We start from the raw sequence: 17,974 nt of genomic DNA, 5'->3' as shown, positions 1-17,974 counted from the left end.
TAGAGAGCAGCACTCTCTGAACAAGTGAATATACCTCAGCCCAGCTCCAACAGGGGATTTAATGTTAACTGATCAATACAAACTACAAATCCCCAACAAACAGACAGAGGCTTTTGGTGATGACTGAACTTGGAGAACCAGGGGACATATCTGAGAGGGGAGCCCAAAGGATCATGTACTATCTCTGGCTGATGGGTGAATCAGGGCAGCATAGATTGACCCTGAAAGGGGGCTTTCTGTCCCTTTCTCTCTCTCTCAGCTCAGTGGAGAAAGTCTCAGCTGTTTCCAGCTCACAGTGCTCTGCAGTAGAGAAAGCCTCAGCCATTTTAAACTCACAGCACTCTGACCCAGACAAGGGTGGAGACAGCAGAGTCAGAGAAACAAATAATCTATTTATATGCAAATGACCTCTCTTGAGGGGCATATCTTCCCAAGAGGAAAGAGGTGATGCCCAGCTGTACTATCCACCTTCCATTCAGAACCAGACCCCAGAGCCTAGGGGAAGACAGCCATGGGCCACACCTCCTTATACCAATCTGGAATGACAGGCTGAGAGGCACCACCTGCTGGGCAGAAAAGCACAGGGTGTGTCAATCCTCTAAGACACACCACCAGGGAAACCGGATACTGAATATTTCTTCCTTTTGGGACCTGAGCTTGTTCTGTTCTGGGAAAACCTGATTGGTGTTACCAAGGAAACCAGATGCCTAGACCTCAGAAAACTACGACCTACACTAAGAAAAACAAAGTTATGGCCCAAAGAAACAAACTTACACTTCAACTGAGATACAGGAATTTAAACAACTTATGCTTAATCAGTTCAAAAAGTTTAGGGAAGATATGGCAAAAGAGATAAAGGCTATAAAGAAAACACTGGGTGTACATAAGGCAGAATTTGAAAGTTTGGAAAAACAACTGTCAGAATCTATGGAAATGAAAGGCACTACACAGGAGACAAAAGACACAATGGAAACATACAACAGCAGATCTCAAGAGGCAGAAGAAAACACTCAGGAACTGGAGAACAAGGCACCTGAAAGCCTACACACCAAAGAACAGATAGAGAAAAGAATGGAAAAACATGAGCAACGTCTCCAGGAACTTAAGGACAAAATGAAATGCAAAGAATGTACATGTCATGGGTGTCCCAGAAGGAGCAGAGAGTGAAAAGGGGCAGAAGCAATAATAGAGGAAGTAATCAATGAAAATTTCCCATCTCTAATGAAAGACAAAATTACAGATCCAAGAAGTGCAGCATATCCCAAACAGACTAGATCTCAATAGGCCTATGCCAAGACACTTACTAATCAGATTGTCAAACATCAAAGACAAAGAGAGAATCCTGAAAGCAGCAAGAGAAAAACAATCCATCACATACAAAGGAAGCTTAATAAGACTACTATGTGCGGATTTCTTAGTAGAGACCATGGAGGCAAGAAGGAAGTGGTGTGATATATTTAAGATACTGAAAGAGAAAAACTGCCAACCAAGAATCCTATATCTGGCAAACTGTCCTTCAAATATGAGGGAGAGTTTAAAATATTCTCTGACAAACAGACAATGACAGAGTCTGTGAACAAGATATCTGCTCTAGAGGAAATACTAAAGGGAGCACTACAGATAGATAGGAAAAGACAGGAGTGAGAGGTTTGGAACACAATTTTGGGTGATGGTAGCACAGCAATGTATGTACACTGAGCAAAGATAACTATGAATATGGTTGAGGGAGGAGGGCTGGGAGCATGTGGGACTACCAGGGGAGGGGTGCAGGACTATGTAACTTGGTAAACCTAGAGTGTTCAACAATTGTGATAAAATGTACAAATATGTCTTTTCATGAGGGAGAACAAACGAATGTTAACCTTGCAAGGTGTTAAAAATGGGGAGGTATTGGGGGGAAAATACAATCAATGTAAACTAGAGATTATAATTAACAGAAACATTGTATTATGCTTCCTTTGGTGTAGCGAAGGCAGTATACTAAGGCTAAATGCATATAGGAGGGGAGCATGGGGTTGGGGTGTGGGAAATGCAACCTGCCCCACCCGACCCAAGAGTTGGGCTAAGCCATGCACCTGTCTTTTCTTGACCTCCCTTAACTACACTTCTGACCCCATCCCACAGCACATGTACACTCACACAAGATAAACCAAGTTGTCACTGAAAACCTTAGATGTATTGTTGGTTGCAGAAATTCTAGCTTAAAATTTCCCCTTTGAAAATTGAAATATACTGAGAGGATGAAGCCTAATGGTCACATACAATTTGAAACATCTTAAACATGCAAACTGCTCTGCACACTAGCTGTCAAAAACTGAGAATGTTGATGGGGCAAGGACAAAGGGGTAATTTTTAAGGGGGTGATGAGGAAGAGAGTCAAATAGGACAAAGAGTTCCTAGTTTTATGTCATGCCTAGACCCTTGGTGGGAAGTCAGTGACCACCAAAAACCTAAAAGTCATCTCTTCCTCCAAGGCAAGCTGCCAAATGCCTGGGTTAAGTTAGAGGGACTAAGTCGGAAAGTTCCCAAGGTCCTCATTTTCCATTTTATTCCAGTCTTCCCAGACCAGGCCAGCCCTGCTCAACCTCTAGGTCAGCTCAGTTTATCTCCATTCAGTGCCTTCCCAGACTTTAATGAGTAAAGGAGAAACAAGGGAAAGAAGTAGGAATAACCTCCTTACTCCCTCTCCTAATTTACTATTCACACAGTATTTGGAGACATTCAAACTCTAAGCAATCTGCTTATGTTTCCTTTGAAAGGTGGGCCTGCAAAATAGGTCCCCCAAAATATCAGAGCTGAATGCATTTAATGCTGTAAGAGTTGTACTTCCTCACAAGGATCTCATTTCGTAAATGAGGACTTTAAGGCATAGAAGGTTAATTAGCTAGTTAATGGTAGAACCAGTAGTGGAACCCATGTGTCCTGACTCCCAGTCTGGGGACTTTTCCATCAGGGTAAATACTGAAACAATTAAAATGTATCCTACCCTCATATTCTGTAATCACACTTGGTTCATTGAGCTGAAAATATTGTGGAAATAGAGCGCCAATTGAAAACATCTTGATGATTGACACAAACATGCAAAGAATCAAATGGCCCATTATTTCCCCTGAAGGTTTGCATATATGTATATGTATTTTTTTACTCTTTGTAAGTATAAAATAAATTGTCATCGCTGGGTTTACTGTGGCTGGTTTACTACATAAATCAAGCCACATCACTATAGTGGGTAAATCAAGCCAGCTCACTAAAAGCTTTACCTAGATGACATCCAACACCTTTCACCACAGTCCTGGCTAGCTTGGTGGTGTAAGCTAGGAAGCAAGCCTATAAATTTTGCCCTGGTTGAATTTTGGAAGAACTGTGTAAACAACGCCCTTTGCTGGTCAATACAAGAAAATGCAAAAGTCATTGCTGATGAAAGCAGGGCTCTGCAAAGGTCACAGCAATTTCTCTAAGTCATCTTCTAGTCTATGAGAACCATGGCTAGGTCAAAGGAGAAGGCATAGAGGGAAACAGCAGCGGGAAGAAGAAACTGCATTTCTTTCCTGAGGTGTTTATATATGCCTAATTAAGGTAGACCATAAAGAAAGCAAATACTTTTTTGGCATCCCACTGAGTTTGAACAGGCAGCTACAAGACCCACAGACACTTACGCTTATACACAGAAACAAATTTTTTATTGTTAACATCAATGAACACAGATGTCAGAATATTCACGTGCCAAGGACGTATAGCTCACAAGATCACAAAATAGCTGTTATTTGTATTCATAAATGATTTGGTGAATCACCATGTGTCTGATGAAATATATAAAAAAAAGATTTCTGAAGCTTCATTTCCATTTGGACTTTCACAATAACTTCATTAGAAAGTAAAAGTGGAAGCTTTGACATTAACATCTACATGTTTTCAGATACTCTGATTCAACAGAAATGAAAATTATATCCTGTTACACACGTTTTAAGTAGTAGACAAAGAAAGTACAATAAACACTGATTTGGCTCAATGATTTGCCTAATGAAAGGCTTTTAAGTTTCAAAAACAATCCCCCGTAAAGCGGTCAAGGGTACTTGTTACTGAGGCAAAGGGTTTTCTAAGCATCTCCAGGGTCCTGTTATTTTTTGCCTGCAGGGTCTTCTCCACCCTCAGCTCATTCTTGATGGCTTCGAGCTCTCCGCGGATCTTTTCCATTTCTAATTCATAATATAACTTCATTTCTTCTTTTAGGAGTGCATTTCCAACCTCAGTTTGATGCTTTAATTTCCTGACAGTTTCTTTTAAATCTCTGTTCTCTAGATTCAACTTGTGGATGACTTCTTTGGCTTGCTGGAGCTCTTTGGTTAAGTTTTTTATGTTTGTTGCTTTTTCAGACAGGTTATTTCTTAAAGCTTGAAGCTCCTGGTTGTTCTTCAAGGCGTCCCTTGCTGTTTCTTCAGAATTTAGAGGTTTTGTGGAAACTTCTTTTTTCGAGTTCAAAAGTTCTTTTTTGGCATTTTCAAATTCCTCTTCTATTCTTTTGCATTTCATATTAAGTTCTTCCAGTTCCTCATTCAAAAGGTTCAGGCGAAGTTTGGGAGACATTCCTTCGGTGATTTTCTTCCTTGTGTCTCGCTGGCGTACGATTGGTAATTCCTTTGTCCTCCATGCAGAACGGTTTTCTGTGCTTTTAACACTTTCTTTGGTTGCCACATCCAAATTAGTTGCTTCACAGGAGGCAGGATTTGTGTCTGCTTCTTTCTTTGAAATGTTTATTTTTCTCTCTCTTAACTTTGGCTCTTGTTCTTTCTCATTTACTTGGAAAATACATTCTTTCCTCTTATATTTATTTCTTTCTTGAAACTTTCTACTGGACAAATTAAAAATTTCTTCCATTCTCCTGGTCTTATCTGAAGTTGTTTGTTCCAAAGAAGATTCAGACTGGGAAGTCTGACTTAGCATATCCTGTGTACTAATAGAAGGAATAAACATATTCTTCTTCCACTGTTTTCTTCTAGCACCCATTTCAGGAACCTCTTCCAGTGCCTGGAAAAACAATTTAAATCAAGGCAAATTATTTATAATGGCAGCTAGTGTAGCAGAAAGAACTAAGAATGCTGGCTTTCCCTCTAACTCATTGAGTGACTTGAGCCTCAGTTCCCTCATTTATAAATTGAAAGTGTTGAACTAGTTGTGTTCAGTGGACCCTTCCAAGTTTAAAATTCTCCAATCCTATGAAATATAACCAACAAAATTGACGCCTTTGGCTACTTACTGTAGTCAGAGAAAATAATTCTATGAGAAAGCAATTATACATATGAAAGTAGACTGATTATAGTAACAAAAACACTTCACAGTTAGTAGGTTAATCTGTGCTTCCAACATGTCTGATTTTTCCCTAGTTCTTTTGGGTTGGACTACTGTCTATTCATTAAAGTGACTAAAACTTCAGGGCTTACTGCAATGTGAGATGCTTTTGGTAAAGTATACCATGCAGACTTCCTTATGACTAACTGCCAAATGTCCTTCTGTCTTGACCTGTAAATTCCTGCTGTTCCAGTCTTGGGCTTTGCCTTTAGGCAAGACTGCCAAGTGTACAAAATTCTATTCATTTTGATAGCAGTTTCATGATGAGAACCCAATGTCAACAACTGAAAACATTAATGCCACCAAATGTGTCTGCCTCAAGATACTGATTCCAAGTACAGTTTTATAGGTGAAAACCTGGCATTTTAGATCACTATGCAATCAACTTTTCAAATTTATTTTAAAAATTAGAGGATTATTTTGTTTCAAAAGGTGTATTTCCCTATTCAAAGGGACTCCTTAACAGTTTTCCTAAACACTGAGGTATTTGTTCAAACGTCAGTAACTACTTCTGAGGGAAAGGAGGAAGAAGGACCCAAGCAACACTCTGAAGGACTACCAGTTCAGTGCTTGTCTAGAATTCCTCTTTATCCTTCTGTGAGGTTTTCATTCCACAAATTAAAAGGAAACAACTCACTATTTTCAGAGCCTAGATATTTTTTTAAAGGGACACAAAAGGAGACAAGAAAAATGAAGGGGGGTAAGGAGAACTGTATGTCACATATAAAGGGCAAAAAGAGCTGAAGAATACAAAGAGGAGGGAGGGGTCACTTTATCCACTTTATACATTAATTTACTATGATTTATTTGTAGTATCATCACTAAGAAAAAAATCAAAGTATGCCTGAATTTAGTTTTCCTATGCATGCAAATGTAGCTGTGGCTCTTGGCAATGAGAAATGGCAGCTGTTGTGTTTATTATTTAATTAACATTTTCTTTCTGATTATGAGAGTAGTGCATATTATTTGCAGAAATTTGGGAAAATTCAGAAAAGGACAAAGACCGAAAGGAAACTCTCTCATAATTCCATGGCTTCCAGATAACCACTCTTTGGTGTATTACCACTTCAGTCTTTTCTTCTTTCAACAGTAGTTTTAAAAACACAGATTTTTCTTGCTACAGGCAATGGGGGAATAAACTTGATACCCTCAGGTTCTGAACATGCTCCCACCCTATCCCCCCAAAAATAAGAGCAACTGGCAGCTACTTGGCTTTGAGGAAAAGTGAAGATACAAATATTATTAAAATGAACACTTTGAGGATGGAGGTTCAATGAAGGTGTTTAGATGATTGGTTCATAAGCCAAGCAGTATTAAAGTGTAGTCAATTAGGCCACAGTGACAAACTGAGACTTGAAATTCAAGGTATATATTTCCCATTGGAGCAGCATCCCCTTTCTCCTCTTGAAACAGTCCTTTCACACTTTTATTATTCTACTAGTCACCATCCAGAAGCATTTATGGTCTAACTGCTCTTAAAGGGGAAGATAACCATAATCCTGGTTTCTCTCCTCTGTAGAAGTATGAATGCATGTCAGTGGGAATGATTGCAGCAATCAAAAAGAAAAGGAGAAATAAAAGGATCATAAAGAGAAGAAAAGGGGGCAATGCTAATTGTCACTGACATGTTTTAGCAGGCAATTTTTTTACCAGATAATTGTGTAAAAGATAAAAATGCTTCTAATCAGGGAGTAATGCAAGAGAGTTTACTATTCCTCTTGTGTAATTTTAGATGAAAGGCATTGGTGGAATTGATTAAGAAGGAGGTGAGCAGAGCCACAAGGAAGTTGAGGTCATTTTACACCTGGAGAGAGTAGTAAGGACAAACCTGAGATAAAGTCTAGGTATAAATAAAAGTTAAAAAATAGATAACTCTTTCCATTAATAATTTTCCTCCTTGAAAAAGTGACTTCTATCTCCACCCCACCCCCTTTAAATCTCTGACAAATACACACACACACACACACACACACATACACACACATACACACACACATGCATGCATGTGTTTTAAGTTTTTTTAAAAATATTTCACTCCCTTTCTTCCCCGAGCCTCTGTACAATGTCCTGGGTGTCTAAAAGGAAATGCCTCTCAATGAGTCCTATATAGCCAATGCTATCAACAGACCTGGGAAGAGTCTGCTTATTTTATAACTGAAGCACAGAGAAGTTAAGTGACTTGACCGAGGTTATACACCTGTGAACTATTTCCCAGTTCACTGCTTGTCAACAATTCCTCTTTATTCTTCTTCTATGTTCCATTCCACAAATTGAAAGGAAACCCACTATTTTTGGAGCTTAGGTATTTTTTAAAGGGCCACAAAAGGAGACAGGAAAAATGAATGGGGGCTAAGAATTGCAAGTCACATATCAAAGGGCAGAAAAAGAAAGGAGAAAGGTTTGTAAAGCCTGTTGGAATTTCCCTCCCGTGGCTTACATAGGGCAGGGTCAAGCAGTCTCTGAGCTGCTCCTTTTTTTCTTTTTTCCTTTTTTTTTTTTTGAAATAGGAAGGAGCTCTTATACTGGCAAGACAGAGTTTAAAGGCTTGTTCCCAAATCTAGTCACAAGAATGTGGCAAAGCCCAGACTGAGAGTAAAAGCTGCCAGTCTCATTTTCTTTTTGCAAATTGCCTTGTTTGTTTTTTATGCAGAACAAGTATGGCATTAGTGTTCTCTGGCAAGGACAAAGACTAGCCTTATGAGTTTGGCACATTTTATGAGAGTATCCTTCAAAAACAATGACACTCCTCTACCCTGCCTTGGCACCCATTTTGCTTTCAATAAATTTGACCAGGTAATTTATTGCAGTATAGAGAAAATCAAACCAGAATCCATTGTTGAAAGTATAAGCATGCCTTTATAGAAGTGGGTCAGTTGTCAACATTTTTTATTATAAGTGCCTACCCAACACCACATCAGATGTTGAAAGACTGGAAAGGGGAGAGGTGGGAGGCCCAAAAGAAATGGCAAAATATAAAGAAACAAATAAGCCAGAACATAGACAGGAAAACAATATAAAGTCACATGACAAAAATAACAATAAAAATCAGCGATCCCCAGAAGGCCCTAGAACTGCACTGTTAGGGCCCGGGTGTCTACATGGCTATGTCTATTCATTTGTGTCTCACCTGAATTAATACCAGACTCCCGATGGTTCTAGTTAGCATCTCATTGAAAACATCACCATTCATTCTCGGGTGATTTGTTTTTCTTTTTTGCATTGGCAAAATAGTAGGGCATTTTTGTGGGCTTTTTGTCAAGGGAAGTGGTTTATATCCACCTAAGGAATTTGAGAACTCCTGATAAAATGAAAATAAATTTGTAACATAATGTGATGTCACATTTAAATGTTGAGAGCTAAGCAAAGGGTGCTAATTTATTATGGATTTTTAGGTAGAACTATCCCATAAAAATCTTAGGTGGATGCATTTCTATCTTCAAATAGCTCCAGAAAATAATACACTACTATTTATTGTGAATGAAGAAACCCACAGAATCATCCTTTATGAATTTCTCACAAAATCATCTCACTCTCATTTTCAAGGTATTCTATTGTATGGGGCCTTGGGGAATAATATACTTATACTAAGGAGGATGAGTGATACAAATGTGAAATTTAATTATTCCTTTTTAAATAGGTTCATATTTTATATCCTATGTTTTGGGAGAAAACTGACATAAAAACAAAGATATTTTTGTCTTGCCTTATGCCATTTACATTAGAATTTGATCTCAAATTTTCAGAGCCATCATTTCTGCATAAATCTAGATCTTCTTGAAAAATACCATTATTCTTCCAGGCAGGCATGGGGAAGCAGTTCTGGAAAAAAACCCAGAGGCTTTTCCCCAACTTGCAAGAGTCCTTCATCTCAAACTTTGTAAACTGGGAAATGATGGTTGGAAAAGGGGAAAGGTTATCTCTAAGCTCGGTTGGGTGCCACTACCCTTGGAGGGGGGGTGCTCGACTGGAGGCGGGGCTTTTAGCACTGCCTAGGGGCAGTAAGGCAAGACAAAGGTCCCCTCTTAGCCCAAGGAAATTTCTCCCATTATTTCTGGATGATTTGAGTTCTCCCTGTTCTCAGAAAAACTGCTAGACCAAAACAAGAACGGAAGAAAAAAAAAGTCTGCTACAATGAAAGTCACTGGTCTTGCTTCTTTGTTCAATTGTCCAATCTGTTCCTACTAAAAATGTGGTGGTCCTTAATCCTTTTTTCTGCTTCCACTGTTCTCAGGCACAAAATGCTGCCATCATCATCCTCTCTCTTTACAGGAGAAGATCTGACCTCCCTGCTCTAGGGGAGCTTCTCCACTCCCCACCATCTTGAGAATCAGTAACTTGCAGAAACCATCAAATACCAAAATGAGAGCCCAAATGAACAGTGTGAAGTCAAGAAGGATCAATACGTTTTACAGTACAAAATTGTGAAGGAGAAGGAAGTTCTTGAGAAAGGAATTGAGTGTTGGTTATAGTGGAAAAAGACTGAAGGCATCAGAAATGTGGGCTCCCACACTTGAGAACTATGTGAAACTGTACCTACTTTCTGTAAGCCTCAGTTTCTTTCGGTATAAATTTAAAATAGGGACAACATACCTATTTCACAGATGATAAAGAGAAATGAATGAAAATGGAAATGGAAGAAATTTCAAAGTGCACCATAAATGGCAGCTTTTGTTTGTTTTAGGTTTTCTTTACCCTCCCTTTGACCAGAAACAAGCCAGTTAAACAACCCAACTCTTCTCCAAAGATATGTGCTCAAAGTTGCCAGTTGGAAGCCACCAGACCTTGGGAAAAAAGGCTAATGATGTCATTTTAGAGAAATAAAAGTAGGTATTGTTAAAGTAAGCGAGGGTAGCAAAATGTTAAGTTAATTTAACTTGTATAACCAGGAAAGAATTAGACCTAACTCCAGCAAGTTGTTAATGTCTCTAAATTCCTGAAGCTAAACTGACTATTCTAGACAGAAAAGTGTTAGGATTTTCCAAAACCTAAGATACTTGCATTTTTATCACCAGTTGCTTTATAAAGAAATTTCCAAATGCCCCATTGTTTTCCATAGCTACTAATAACTTCTTAGAAATATTACAATTAGAATATTGTACATACCTTTTTTCACATCAATACTCTTGAGATTTCCTGTACAAACTCATCTTTGTATCCCCAGTTGTTACCTGGGGATACAAAGTAGCCCTCAATAGATATTTGTTGAATTCAAGATCCTTATGATCCTTCCTGAAAATTCTATAATGCTTTGATTCTAGTTGAGCTTTTGTTTTTCAAAATACTTATAATTTCTCCCCAGACTTCTGAAGTTTGGGGGGTGATACTTTAGGGAAAGGACTTTAATTTTTCCCATGAGGCTTATTTGAGTTAGCTGAAGTTTTCAGGACACTTTTCTTTTGTATTTATATGAGGCCTTCCTGAAAAGTGCAGATTGATAAAGTTGATGACAGTGTTCAGTAAGGCTCTGTGCTTCTGCACACCCATAACAAGATATCAGCCAACACAACTGTACTCACAGTTCCTGAAGTCCAAGGTGTTACACTGGATCCTGTTACTCTACTCCTCCAATTTGAACTGGGGGGGAAAAAAAAGCACCCCCCCCCAAGGGTAATCAGAAAATATAATTAACTGGAACACTCAAACCCACGTTTACATGTGAGATGTAGATTAAAATTACAAGCAATATGCTTAGAACACTATTTGGCCTGCCTGAAATGAGATGCCAGGCACTTTTAAACAGAGTCTAGCTCTCCTTATAACTTGTCAACCCATTTTCCCGACTATTGTGCCATTAAGTCTTCTTTCCCCCAAGGAATACAAATATCACAGACAAGAATCACGGCAACATCTCATTAAACACAGTATCTCCTCGCCCTTAGTACCTATGGAATTAGGAGCCCTACTGCAGCGGCAGCAGCACGCTTGTTATTACCGAGCATGCCAAGAGCCACGTTAGCAAAGGGCTGGAGCCTAGCTAGGCCTTGTCTCCTTCTCTCCAAGTACAAGAGGGAGTTTTTGTAAAACATTAAAAAGGAAAGCGATCCCGAATTTTGCCCTCATCTTTCAGGGACCTAACATACGGGTGGAGTGTTCGCTTCACGGGACAAACCGTCTTCTCTATTGTTTGGCAGATAATGGGAGGGAAGCAAAGTACCACTGACAACCGGGCCCCGTGCATGCTTATTAACCCGAATTCTTTGTTATTAGCGTGAAAGTATTCCTTCTAGAAGAAAAGCTATGCAGTCACCTTAATTCCGAAGGCTGAGACTTTATTAGTATGGCGGTCACATTCCTACTATAAAGCTATATCTATGTAGGATAGTTTGGGGGTTTTCTCGGTAAATGGTTAACTGAAACTCCTGCCATTGCTGCTTCCGGCGTGCGGGGAGAAAGTGGTTCGGGTCGGGACGCTGTGCCCCGGCGGTCTCCACCGCAGGTGACACCTCCCATCTCCCCAACCAGACCCCCTCTTTCTTCTACACCCCACTCCCCATGCCCCATGCTCCCCAACACTCGCCAGCTCCCGGCCCGGGGACCTAAAGGGCGAAGAAACCCACAGCGGGGGACGAGGTGGAGAGAGGAGGCGACCCCGGGAGGGGGGGGGAGCCCAGGCTTTCCCTTCCGCGGACCTACTTGGAGGCGTGGGTGCGCTCCGGCGAACCCCGTCCTCTCTTTTCCGAAGCCCGCCACCATAGGCGGGCAGCGGCCCTTCGCTCCGCGTTGGCCACGGCGACCCAGCCGGGCCGACCCCAGCCCAAGCCTCCGCAGTGCAGTGCGAGAGCGGGCCGCGCCGTCACCTAGCAACCGGCCGGCCCGATTTAAAAGGACTGGGGCTCGATGGAACAGCGCCGCGGGCCGGGCGCTGCCTGCCCGGCAGTCACAGCCCGGCCCGAGCACTGAGCATGCCCGGTGGGGTGGGAACCGTGGCCGCGCGTCTACCTGGCAAGAACTGGGAAAGCAAACTGGAGGACGGCTAAGTCAGGGTGGGAAGGGGTAAGAAACTGCGAGGCAGTCCCACCCACCGCGGGATTATTACGGAGAGTCTGGGTGACTCACAAAGCCACCTGGATACTGAGATTGTATATAGGGCGGCGGCGAGGGGCGACGGGGAGGGACGGGGGGCGTTGAAGAGGGAGTGGCACAAAGCAGATCCCTAGGCCTGCTGTTGAGCACCCTGACTTTGGGGAAGGTTTGCTCTGGAGGGTCGCCCCGATTTGGTTCAGGATTCCTAACAATAATGGAGTTACACCCACCCACCCCTGTTCCCCCACGCAACCCTGCCCGTTAGCACAATGGTCTCCCGGAATTTCTGCCTCTGACCAGGTCTCTAATGACGTTGTGGTGTCACGACTAGATTGTCCCCTGACTTTGCCCCTCTGGGCAGGTTGGGCTTGCTTCTCAGCGAGTCCTCTGATCACTTAGGAGTGTCTCTAAACCACTCCTGTGTCTATTTGAATTTAAAACCTATTGGGGAGAAGTAAAATTATTTTCTATTTTCAGTTCCCCAAACTACTCTCTTCAAGCTTCAAAGATGGCTCACAACTTCCGAGTTTTGGTTGAGGGGACAAGCCCATGTTCCTCATTATGTTATAGGTTTCAATCACGGTATTTTGGAAATAAATGATCTTCTCAGTCTTTGATTAGCCTGGTTGCCCCAAACTGATTCTTCCACTACCAAAGTGGAAAACACACCCTGGCTAGAGTCTGATAACCTACTTTGAACCCCACTGATTTGGACCCAGACTGGGCCTGACCAAAAGATGGACCTGTCAAAGGTTAGAATCCTGAAACTGAGCTGCACTGGAATATCTGAAACAGTAACAATAATGATTTTTAGGACAGTCAGTATTTTCTAGGAAGCATAAGAGTGAAAAGAAACATTGGCTCTGGAATCTTGAAGGAAACGAAGTTTAAGCACATTAAAGAAGTGATGCTAATTTATCAAGACCTACCAAGGGAGTGACTTAGGAACAATAACAAGATAAATTTCAGAACTTCAAAAAATCTTGGGAACCGGATCTAATGGGTGTTTAGGAGCTGGCAAGGTTGTGTTAAAGTGCTCCGAGGCCTAGTTCTGTCCCCTTTTTCCTCCTTAGGGAAGCAGTGATAAGAGAGATAGGGAGATGCCTAATGTCCATGTATTTTTTTTTCTTTTTTTAAATTTTTTTTTATTGAGATTGTTCAGATACCATACAACTATCCCAAGATCTGAAGTGTACAATCAAGTTGCCCATGGCATCACCATACAGCTGTGCATCCATCAACACAATTATTTTTTTTTCAATTTTTAGAACATTTTCACTACTCCAGAAAAGAAACAAAGACAAGAAAAAGGAAACTCACATCTTCCCATACCCCTAACCATGCCCCCCCTCCATTATTGATTCATACTTTTGGTATAGTATATTTGTTACTGTTGATGAAAGAATGTTAAAATACTACTAACTGTAGTATATAGTTTGCAATAGGTATATATTTTTCCCTATATGCCTCTCTATTATTAACCTCTAGTTATAGTGACATACATTTGTTCTAGTTCCTGAGAGAGATTTCTAATATCTGTATAGTTAATCACAGACATTGTCTACCACAAGATTCCCTATTTTATACATTCCCATCTTTTAACCTCCAACTTTCCTTCTGGTGACATGCGTGACTCTGAGCTTCCCCTTTCCACCATCTTCACACACCTTTTAGCACTGTTATTCTCATTACATGCTATCATCACCTCTGTCCATTTCCAAATATTTAAGTTCACCCTAGTTGAACATTCTGCTCATTATAAACAACCGCTCCCCATTCTTTAGCTGCATTCTATATCCTGGTAACTTATATTACATGTCTATGAGTTTACATATTACAATTAGTTCATATCAGTGGAACCCTGCACTATTTGCCTTTATGTGTCTGTCTTATTTCACTCAATATAGTGCCCTCAAGGTTTCTTCATCAACCCATTTCTTTTAAGATGGTTTTGTTCACACACCATACATTCCATCCTAAGTAAACAATCATTAGTTCCCTTTATAGTCATGTATTTATGTATTCAGCACCATCGCCACTCTCTACATAAGAACATTTCTTCCACAAAGACGGAGGAAGGGTCAAAGAAGGCAGAGAGGCAAAAGAAAAAGGCAAGAGAAAGAGAGAAAAACAAACAAGCAAACAAACAAAATTGATAGCTAGAAGGTGACAAAAGGAAAGATAGCATTAACCTAAAGTAGAATAAAGAGTCAGACAACATCACCAATGCCTGGAGTCCCATACCCTTCCCCTATTCCCCACCCCTCCCCTCATATGCAGTTAGCTTTGGTATATTGCTTTTGTTACATTAAAGGAAGCATATGACAATGTTTCTGTTAATTCTAGCTTCTAGTTTGCATTGATTGTATTTTCCCCCCAATCCCACCCGATTTTTCACACCTTGCAATGTTGACATTCATTTGTTCTACCTCATGTAAAAACATATTTGTACCTTTTATTACAATTGTTGAGCATCCTAGGTTTCTCTGAGTTACATGCTCCCAGTCTTTATTGTTCGTCTTTTGTTCTGGTATCCCACATGATCCCAGCCTTCCTCTTTCAACCATATTCACAGTCAACTTTGTTCAGTGTACTTACATTGCTGTGCTACTATCTCCCAAAATTGTTTTCTAAACCTCTCACTCCTGTCTTTTCCTTTCTGTTTGCAGTGCTTCCTTTAGTGTTTCCTGTAGAGTAGGTTTCTTGTTCACAAACTTGGTTATTGTCTATTTGTCAGAGAATATTTTAAGCTTTCCCTCGCATCTGAAGGATAGTTTTGCCAGATATAGGATTCTTGGTTGGTGGTTTTTCTCTTTCATTATCTTAAATATATCACCCCACTTCCTTCTTGCCTCCATGGTTTCTACTGAGAAATCCACACAGTCTTATCAAGCTTCCTTTGTATGTGATAGATCGTTTCTCTCTTGCTGCTTTCAGGATTCTCTCTTTGTCTTTGATGTTTGATAATCTGATTATTAAGTGTGTTGGCGTAGGCCTATTCAGATCTAGTCTGTTTGGGGTACACTGCACTTCTTGGATTCGTAATTTTATCTCTTTCATAAGAGATGGGAAATTTTCATTGATTATTTCCTCTATTATTGCTTGTGCACCTTTTCCCTTCTCTTCTCCTTCTGAGGCACCCATGTCACGTACATTCATGTGCTTCATGTTGTCATTCAATTCCCTGAAACGTTGTTATATTTTTCCATTCTTTTCTCTATCTCTTCTTTTGTGTGTAGGATTTCAGGTGCCTTGTTCTCCAGTTCCTGAGTGTTTTCTTCTGCCTCTTGAGATCTGCTGTTGTATGTTTCCTTTTCATCTCTTGTGTTGTGCCTTTCATTTCCATAGATTCTTCCAGTTGGTTTTTTGAACTTCCAATTTCTACCTTATGTATGTCCTGTGTTTTCATTATACGGTTCATCTCTTTTGTCATATTTTCCCTAAACTTTTTGAATTCACTTATTATTAGTTGTTTCAATTCCTGCATCACAGTTGAAGTGCAAGTTTGTTCCCCTGACTGGGCCATAACCTCTTTTTCTTAGTGTAGGTTGTAGTTTTCTGTTGTCTAAGCAAGGTTTCCTTGGTTACCCCAATCAGGCCTCCCCACACCAGAATGGGCTAAGGTCCCAGAAGGAAGAAATATTCAGTACCTGGTTTCCCTGAGGGTGTGTCTTAGAAAATTGGTACACCCTGTGATGCCTCAGGTCACTGTGCTTTTCTGCCCAGCACGTGGTGCCTGTTAGCCTATAATTCTTGACTGGTGTAAGGAGGTGTGGCTCTTTTTCCCCAAGTTCTGAAAGAAAGGCAGGTAGTAGAGCTGGGCCCTACCCCTTTCCTCTCAGAGAAGATAGATGCCCTAGGGGGAGGTCATTAGCATTTCAATGGTCTCTCTCTGCCTGTGCTATACCCTTGTCTGGGTCACAGAACTGGGAACTGAAAATGGCTAAGGCTTTCTCCACTGAGTCAAAAAAGGAACAGAGCTAGTCCGAGGTGACCCTCCAGCTCTCTAAGGTCAGTCATCACCCAGAGCTTCTGTCTACTTGGGCATAATGAGCAGTTCACATTCACTAATTAAAACCCCAGTTGGAGCGCAGCTGAGCTATATTTGCTTGCTGGGAGAAAGCTTCTCTCTGGCACCAGGAGGCTTTGTAGCTCGGGCTGTGGGGGAGGGGTCTCCCAATTTGGATGTGCAGTTTTTACTTACAGATTTTATGCTGTGATCTTGGGCATTCCTCCCAATTCAGGTTGGTGTATGATGAGTGGACGGTCACATTTGTCCTCCTGCAGTTATTCCGGATTATTTACTAGTTGTTTCTGTTTTTTTTTTTTTAGTTGTTCCAGGGGGACTACTTAGCTTCCACGCCTCTCTATGCTGCCATCTTAGATCCTCATTCCATGTATGTTTTAATATGGACCCCATCAGGATTAGTTTGTGGGATTCTGACGAAACTTTCCTTGATATTAAGTCTCCATATTGCCTTGCATTTATCATTTCTGTTTTGTTTTAAAAGGCTTCAGTTTGGTTTTGCTTTATGTATAATCCCTGATTAATTGAATAAAAGAATTTTTCTTAATTGCTTTGTGTCTCAGTTTCCTCATTTACACATTGGGAATAATCATACCTAACTCATAAGAATATTGTGAGGATTTAGTTAACATTTTTAAAACTCTTACAAGAATGCCTGACACAGAGTAATTATGATTATTATACTTATTATAATTATTATTATTATTATTTTGTCCTATAATTCATTACCCTCCTAAAATATAAACACACTGATGGTGATAATTCAGGGTGTTCTCTGGGATACAGAGTCTGAGAGCTCAAGACCCAGAATTCCAAACCTTGATTTAAGATAGATTCCTGGACTCCCACTAGGCCACCCCACCCCACTCACACGTCCCTTAAAGAATGTGCAAAAGGTTGCCTTGGTCCTGCTGTAATTCCATTTTTAAATATGGTGGGTCACTCCTTCATGTACTAGATGTATCAAATGATAGACAACAAAAATGAAAATGGGAATTTTGTTACTTAAAGCTGCTGCAGACTTGGAGATAACTTTTAAAATATGGAAGTTAAACAGTTTACTATCTTCCAGAACCTCTATCAATGCCAAGGCAATGTGACACTTGATAATAGTGGAAACATACAGGGATACAATTGCCAAGATGGGAAGACTTAAAACATAGAGCCCAATTTTCTCATTTTACCCCCAGGAGATCAAGACTCAGAGAAAAAAATATGTGAAATAACAGTAAAATATGCTTCTTTTGATTGCCCTGACAATTGATGATCTTAGTTTGAGTAGGCTCAAACCTGGGATATTTGGGGCAGTGAAAAAACAGTCATTGATAAACATATATTACATGTGGATAAATATTTAAATTATTCATTCATTCAGATGATGATAGTTAACCTTTCTCACACCCTACATGCTATACATCAGCAAAGAATACATCCAGAATCTGATCACTTCTCACCATCTCTAGCATTACTGCCCTGGTCCCAGCCCCTAACATCTCTTGACTAGACTATTACAAAAGCCTCCTAACTGGTCTCTCTGTTTCTTCCCTTGCCCACCCACACAGTTTTTTCTTAGCACAG

The 17,974-nt window shown here is 40.4% G+C and overlaps 1 protein-coding gene across 1 annotated transcript; it reads right to left on the bottom strand.

Annotated features, from left to right (window-relative positions):
- Positions 1-3,661: 3,661 nt before the first annotated feature.
- Positions 3,662-10,921, bottom strand: CCDC160 (coiled-coil domain containing 160). Its single transcript, XM_037822042.1, has 2 exons — positions 10,863-10,921; positions 3,662-5,025 (listed from the first exon to the last, which is right to left on the bottom strand). Exon 2 carries the CDS (start codon positions 5,002-5,004, stop codon positions 4,039-4,041), a length of 966 nt encoding a protein of 321 aa, XP_037677970.1. The 5' UTR covers positions 5,005-5,025; positions 10,863-10,921; the 3' UTR covers positions 3,662-4,038.
- Positions 10,922-17,974: the final 7,053 nt, after the last annotated feature.

This window comes from Choloepus didactylus, chromosome X, assembly GCF_015220235.1.
Source record: "Choloepus didactylus isolate mChoDid1 chromosome X, mChoDid1.pri, whole genome shotgun sequence".
NCBI classification, from domain to species: domain Eukaryota; kingdom Metazoa; phylum Chordata; class Mammalia; order Pilosa; family Megalonychidae; genus Choloepus; species Choloepus didactylus.
This window is presented reverse-complemented; position numbering and strand designations above follow the sequence as displayed.

What these genes read in the sequence shown, in the direction of transcription:
- CCDC160 (XM_037822042.1), bottom strand. Translation starts at nt 5,004, where the DNA reads ATGGGTGCTAGAAGAAAACAGTGGAAGAAGAATATGTTTATTCCTTCT.